At 38.2% G+C, this 7,117-nt stretch overlaps 1 protein-coding gene across 1 annotated transcript; it reads right to left on the bottom strand.

The window, feature by feature from the left end:
• Window positions 1-3,913: 3,913 nt before the first annotated feature.
• On the bottom strand, window positions 3,914-6,362 carry LOC149090186 (uncharacterized). The gene has a single exon (XM_089232540.1). The coding sequence runs from the start codon at window positions 5,983-5,985 to the stop codon at window positions 4,018-4,020; it is 1,968 nt and encodes a 655-aa protein (XP_089088666.1). The 5' UTR covers window positions 5,986-6,362; the 3' UTR covers window positions 3,914-4,017.
• Between the last annotated feature and the right edge of the window lie 755 nt (window positions 6,363-7,117).

Here is a 7,117-nt window from a genome sequence, read left to right as displayed (position 1 = left end):
TACTTTACATGCCCGAATATTATTATACTTTATTTTCAGAACTCAAGTGGGTCACTTAAAATTATGAAATGAGTCACTCGGTGGTCCGCGGGTCATAGCTTGCCGAGGCCTGCTCTAGACGAGGGTCTAGGTCGATTGCTCTCACGGTGAATCGTTTGTAGGAAAAAATGGGTCTCTTGCCCTCACTACCAATTTAGAAAAACAGGCCCAGAAATCCCCCCCCCCCGGATTTCTTAACATGGCAGGTGTATCCTTCACCTAAATTTATTATTAGCCAGATTATCTTTACTCGGACAGCAAGCGAAACGTCGACAATTTCTCTTTTCCTATTATAATATGCGACACTTGATAAAAGTGCAATGTGGTCAGAACAAGTTTCATCCAAGATATTTTGAAGTTATTTCTCGGAGTTTTACTTATATACCCCATAGGAAATACTTTAGTTTTATTAACTTTCATTTTTTCATTTCTGTGGATGTGTGTGTTCGTTTCCAGTAGGCACAGAAAAAATTCATTCTTTATTTCAATAGTAAATTTATAAATACCATGAAACGAACGAATGGATTAATTGGAGATGTAAAGACAGAAAGTCCACGTCGAAGAAAATGGTACAAAAATTCCCAATTTCGAATTAGCTCGAAACCACGAGCCGGAATCTCAGGAGACAAATAATATTAGCATGACGCAAAAAGGAAGGCAGTCGAAGGGTCTTTTTGAAAAGCCATCCAAGTAGAAATTATTGCTTCTTCGCAGTACGATATAAATTGCAACGGCCATCCACTATTTAAACGTTATTTCAATGGTTCAGGCTCATAAAGGTAGAAGAGACATCGTATTAAGTGGGCGTGTGGCTTCTCTATTAACCGATATTTCGCTGTATCTGATTTTGTTGTAAGTGGAATCAGTTTTCTTAAATATTGGTTAAACGGTAAATTACAACAAACATTAAAAGAAAAATGTGTTTTTTCTGAAATAAAATAAAAGAATAAAAGTATCGTTAATATGTATACACATAAAATCAGAAAACATCATCCATAATAGACACTACCAATACTAAACCAGACATGCACCTCGTCCATATTTCTCTGTGGAACTTCTAACAAATTGGTTCATGTTGGAATGTGTGTGTGTGTGTGTGTGTGTATGAACCTGTTATGAATGTGTGTGGAAGTGAACCTTCCATGAAGTCTGTTTCTGTGAAATGCTTGTTATGTGTAGTGCTGCCATCTGCAATCAATTATTTAAACTACGAGTTTTTTCTTAATTCATAATGACTGATGTGTAATGAATGAATAATTGTAATGTTGTAGGCCTGTTGCTCTCTGCGGCGAACTTTTTAACAGGGAGATCGGCTCGCATTCGCACCTCGAAGTTCTAGCCGACCACCACTGCGGCGACGGTGGGGTTTGAACCCGGATCCTCGCGATGCGAGTCCACCATAATAGACATAGATGCGTCTAGTGAAACCGAAACTAATTTTGATTGGAACGCGTATAATTATGGAAATTAACACTTGAGACGAACGTAGATACATTGATTAAAATCATTCGCGTCCACGAGAACAAAATAAATAAAAACCTCTTTTAACCGATATTTGACTGCATCGAATTTCAGTCCGACCAAGAGTTAATGAGTCACTCTTGGGAGAGCAAAAATATGACTTAGTAAGCGGAGTGACTCGTTAAACGTGGTAAGCCATAGCTTGCCAATTCCTGCCTGAGGACAATTGGGACTTCCAAAAAAGTGATCCGGTAAGCGGAGTGACGTGTTAACCGGGTGACGCACTAACGAGGTTTGACTGTATATTTCTCTAATATAAAGGGATAAACGTTTTGCTAATATATGCAGGAATTTTAAAAATTTGTGTTTCAAATTTACAGCAGATAACGCTAGTTAAAACATATCTTCTGACATTCGCACAACATTAATACATATTTATCCTTCTTTTGATTCCTTACCAAATTGCATATAATTTTTATATACGATTTCTATTACTCAAACGATGTGTTTGAGAAATTTCGAAATCCCCCCCCCCCCCCATCACCTACAATGACGGAAATTGAACAGAGGCCAATCGCCCTGTTTCGGCATTTTTTGACAAAAAATAATCTTGTTGTATACACTTAATTTATATAGTTCGTTTCATTTATACTAGTATCATGTATGCATCCATTTCCGTAATACAGTATGTACGTCTAGTTTATTTCAAAATATTCTCATTAATAATTAAATGTGATTAAATTTGTGTTTTCGAATTTCTTCATCCTAAGTAGAATGGCGTGTTTTACTTTCTAATGCGATATATATAACAGCGCTATTATTTTAATAATATTTCTCTTCCCCACTCTGTGAAATCGAAATATTCGATAAGTCAAACTAACGATAACTCGAAGTTTTTTTGATGAATCAATCATCATCATCCTCATCTTGCCCCCCCCCCCCAATTTGACAGACCACTTCTGTCCCATATTAAGGAGCATTTCTTTCATTTTTGTTCTAATTTTCCAACAATACTCATTTGATACAAAGGTTTTTAACAGCTGGCTGATGCGAAAATATATTTTAGAAAGAGAAAATTCAACGGCCCCTGAGGCGAATCGAACTCACGTCCTTTCACTTTCCAGGTGAACACCCTAGACCACTAGACTACAGAGACAACAAATATCTCAATCTTTCCTTGGAGCTTGTGTGCACTGAACAGGACCGTACATGGACAGTCAGACTTAACTCACGCTAAAGCTCACAATTGGTGACAATGCCATCAGATGGTGACTTATCCGAGGATGATGTCACTCTCCGCTATCAATACAAAGATTTTTAACAGCTGGTTGATGTGAAGACAAGGAAACATTAAGACATTTTTTGCCTCTGTAGTCTAGTGGTTTAGGGTGTTCACCCCAAAAAGTGAAAGGACGTGGGTTTGATTCCCTGCAGGGAGAATTGAATTTTCTCTTTCCAAAATATACCTTTGCATCAGCCAGATGTTAAAAACCTTTGTATGGATAGCGGAGAGTTACATCATCCTCGAATACTCATTTGAATTTACAATATTTACCGAGAAGACATGAATACGCACAGTGTTTTGGCAACAAATTATAAATATTCATCTCATGTATTTGTCAGGTTTAACGTTTTGCCCTGAGTTTTGTTTTTGGAATTTTAATTACAATTGGTGATTTTGCCTAATTCTGATGTTTTTGATGACAATTGGCGATTTTCTTTTTTACGAATTATTTAAGAGGTTCCAGTTTAGCAAATTTTATTTTTCTCACTGAAACACATGGTCACTTGAATATTTTTTTTCCTGGAACACATTTTTGTATTCCAGTTAAGACTACTACTACAATTATACTAGACATGAACCTTGTTCATATTTCCCTGCGGAACTTCTAACAAATTGGTACATGTTGGAATGTGTGTGCGCACATAGGGAACCTTCCGTGAAGTGTGTTTCGGTGCAATGTTTGTCACATGTAGTGCTGCCATCTATTTTTCTAACTACACATGAAGTGTAATTATTGAATAGTATACATACTGTTATGGGGATCTGTTGCTCACTGTGGCGAGACACTTTTTAACGGGGGGGGGGGGGGATCAACTCACATTTGTGCCTCGAAGTTGGGAACTACAGAAAACCAACTTCAGCCAACCACCACTGTGGCAATGGTAGGGTTCAAATCGGGGTCCTCGCAATGCGAGTCTATCATTATGACCACTTTCCAGTTAAGACTCTGGAATACGTTATAGTCTTAACAGACACCCTGCTTTGCTACCAGGCAGTTACAATAACTTAAAATTTTAGTAACGTGTTTCACAATTCCAACTTACCTATTTGGTCAAATTTTTAACTCTATGAAAAATAAAAAATATTATACAAAATGGTATATGATATAATTTACCCAAAATTATCAGAGATCAAATTAATTTATTATGTAAAAATCACGAACAACATTGACAAATTTATAGCTTAAACATATGGTGGGGTAAGTCCTCTATTGAAATAATTTTGATTTCTACCTAAAAAAACATTGAAGCTGTGTCGTCGCAAAAATAGGCGGATAGTGTTGCTGGATCATTTTTCTTGAGAAATTCCCACAATGTTGCGCAATTGTTCGTGCTTGCATAAAAGTTTGGAAGCGCATCTTTGATGCTGTTGACCTTGCTTCTACAATTTTCCCAAAATATAAACAAACCCTCGTTACCAGCGATAACGTCTGGCTTTGGAATGGGGTCGTAGAACAGCATGATGTACTTGATCAGCACTCTTGCCAAATTAAGATGACTTTGCGAGACAGCAAGATGCAAAGGAGTTAAGTTTTGTCCGTTTTCAGCCATGATATCAGCACCGCCATCTATGAGAGCTTTAACTAGATCTAGGTCATTACCCTTGGCAGCTAGATGCAAAGGTGCATCTCCTTTACTGTTTCTCACATTCAAGTCGGCACCCGCTTGGGCTAAAGCTTGAATGACGTCTTTGTAACGATGCATTACAGCTAAATGTAATGGTGTTTCTACTTTTTTGTTTGGTACGTTCAAGTCTGCACCAGCTCGTGCAAGTGCTTTTACAATTTCAACATTTTCCTCCATCACAGCTAGAGTCATTGCATTTATCTCTGCACCACCCCTTTTCACCAAAGAAAGCGCAAATTTACTATTTTTGCTTTTGCCAGCCAAAAGTAAAGATGTCTCAGATTTTTGAATCTTCACATTTACATCAGCGCCAGCATCTATCAGGTACTGCACAGTACTCGGTAAATTTCCAGCAGCAGCGAACAACAGGGGAGTAGCACCATCTTTATTTTCAACATGCACATCTGCACCAGCGGTGATTAATGTTTTAACAATGTATGAAGGGCCACCACAAGCAACCAACCTTAGTAAAGGAGTATCTCCTTCGTGACTTCTCTCGTTGACTTTAGCACCAGCTCTTATCAGAGTGTTCACGATAATAGGAGACCTTCCTCCTGCAGCTAACAGCAAAATTGTTTCCCCCTTTTCATACTGTATATTCACATCTGCATGTGCTTCCAGAAGAGTCTCTACTATGTGTATGAAGCCACGCATCACAGCAAGAAACAGCGGGGTTTCACCCAACCCATTCCTCGTATTGACATCGGCGCCAGCATCAATGAAAGTTTTCACAACAATTTGCTGTCCGTTTCGGACAGCAATATGCAACGGTGTGTCTTTGTTATTATTCACAGCATGAACATCAGCATTCGCATTCATCAGAGCTTTTATAACATTCAAATTGCCATTCTTAGTCGCAAGGTGCAATGGTGTATCTCCAACATTATCCTTTACGTTGACATCAGAATTTGCTTGAATTAAGTTTTCAACTATATATAAATAACCATACATTGAGGCGACACATAACGGTGTCTGCCCTTTATTATTTCTGATGTGCACATCTGCACCCGCCTTGATCAACGCTTTGACAATAAACTGCTGCCGATCTGCAGTAGCCAGAAGTAACGGCTTACCACTTATGTATTTGCCATTCACATCAGCGCCAGCTGCAATCAACGCTTCGACCACACTCAAGTACCCATACTTTATGGCTAGAATCAAGGGAATCTGACCGTGATCCGAATCAATGATATTCACATCAACTTTGGCATCTATGAGTTTTTTTATAGCGCATATATTACCACCTTTACATATCAAGTTCACAAGAGAACTCCGGCCATTGGCTCCAGCTCTTAGAAGAGTTTCTATCACATTGACATGTCCATAGATGGCAGCCAAACTCAAGGCCGTGTATCCTCTTTCATTGTACGCATCGATTTTCACACCTTCTTTGATCAATTTCTCGATAACATTCACATCGCCACACCTCGCCGAGGAAAACAATGTTGCAACATCATCCCTCTGGTTGGTCGAACTAGCATCTAGATCAGCTTCGAAGGATTCATCGACATTACAAGGAATCGTGTCATGTAATATACTGCCATTTCTTCGCTGTTTTTTACTCGAAGATGCCATTATATGTCTTCTCTCACCTTTTTAATTAAAACTACAACTACTGAAAAGTTCAAGTTTCGTTCAAAAAACCTCAGTTTATATACCCAAAACACAGGTTCTCCATTTCCAATACGGAGCACATGGCGCATAGGATGCCAGCACGTTAATACTTGATGTATAATGTTCAACATGAAACATGGTGTGTGACGGGTTTTAAATAAAGAAAATAAAACTAATTAGCCAATAACAGAACCACTCGAAGTTGAAAACCACAAATAACAAACGTGAATGTTATTACGTCATCGTTTCAAATGTAATTAAAAATAAAACAGCTCTTTTCACTGTGACAGCTGATTTCTAGAAACAAAAGCCACTTATTTACATGCTGCTTACTCATTTCAAAACACGTTGGTGCTTAAACTGGGTGAACGAATTCATCTTAGAGAAACGAAGTTTCTTCTAGTTTTATGAGAAAAATGATCTTGATCTCTCCATGTGATAGTGCGTTTACGATATCTGAGGCAGAACTTTAAGACGGTTTCAGCTCTAGATAATGTGACCATACATTACGCAACCTACGGGAGGACACATTTTATTTCTCCCAAAGCTTAGGGTGACCATACATCCCGTATTTCCCGGGACAGTCCCGGTATTTTCTGTTTTTTTGGCTGTCCCGACTTTTTAGCAAAAGTGTCCCGGTTTTTCCCGTATTTTGCACGAAGCCTACTTGAATTTTTATTCTTTATTGAAGTCAAAGATTGAAATTATTTTCAACTTATAAATTATATTATGATAACTGCAACTATAAATGAGTATATGCATCTCCCACATTTGTCTTAGTGAAAATTTTTTTTCGTGGAATTCATTTTAATCCACTGCAATTAGCAGTAATGCTGCATTTCCCGCCATTGTGATTTCTCCGTTATTTCAACAATATTTGGCGACTTTGTTCGGTTTTGGCGTCATTTTTGGCGATAATTGGCGATGTCCCGTATTTTCCCGTATTTGGAATCCCAATGTCCCGTATTTCTCTCGAGGAAATATGGTCAGCCTACCAAAGCTGCATTAATTAGAGTTTCTTAAACCTTTCAAACGGCTTTGATTTCTGCATACGTGCAATGACCATACATCCTGTATTTGCACGCGATGTTGA

Source organism: Pholcus phalangioides, unplaced genomic scaffold (genome assembly GCF_987345545.1).
Source record: "Pholcus phalangioides strain wild (caught in Gottingen) unplaced genomic scaffold, Ppha-v1.0 ptg000001l_1, whole genome shotgun sequence".
NCBI classification, from domain to species: Eukaryota; Metazoa; Arthropoda; class Arachnida; order Araneae; family Pholcidae; genus Pholcus; species Pholcus phalangioides.
Note: the sequence above shows the minus strand (reverse complement) of the source record. Positions and strands in the feature narration are given on the sequence as shown.

What these genes read in the sequence shown, in the direction of transcription:
- LOC149090186 (XM_089232540.1), bottom strand. Translation starts at nt 5,985, where the DNA reads ATGGCATCTTCGAGTAAAAAACAGCGAAGAAATGGCAGTATATTACAT.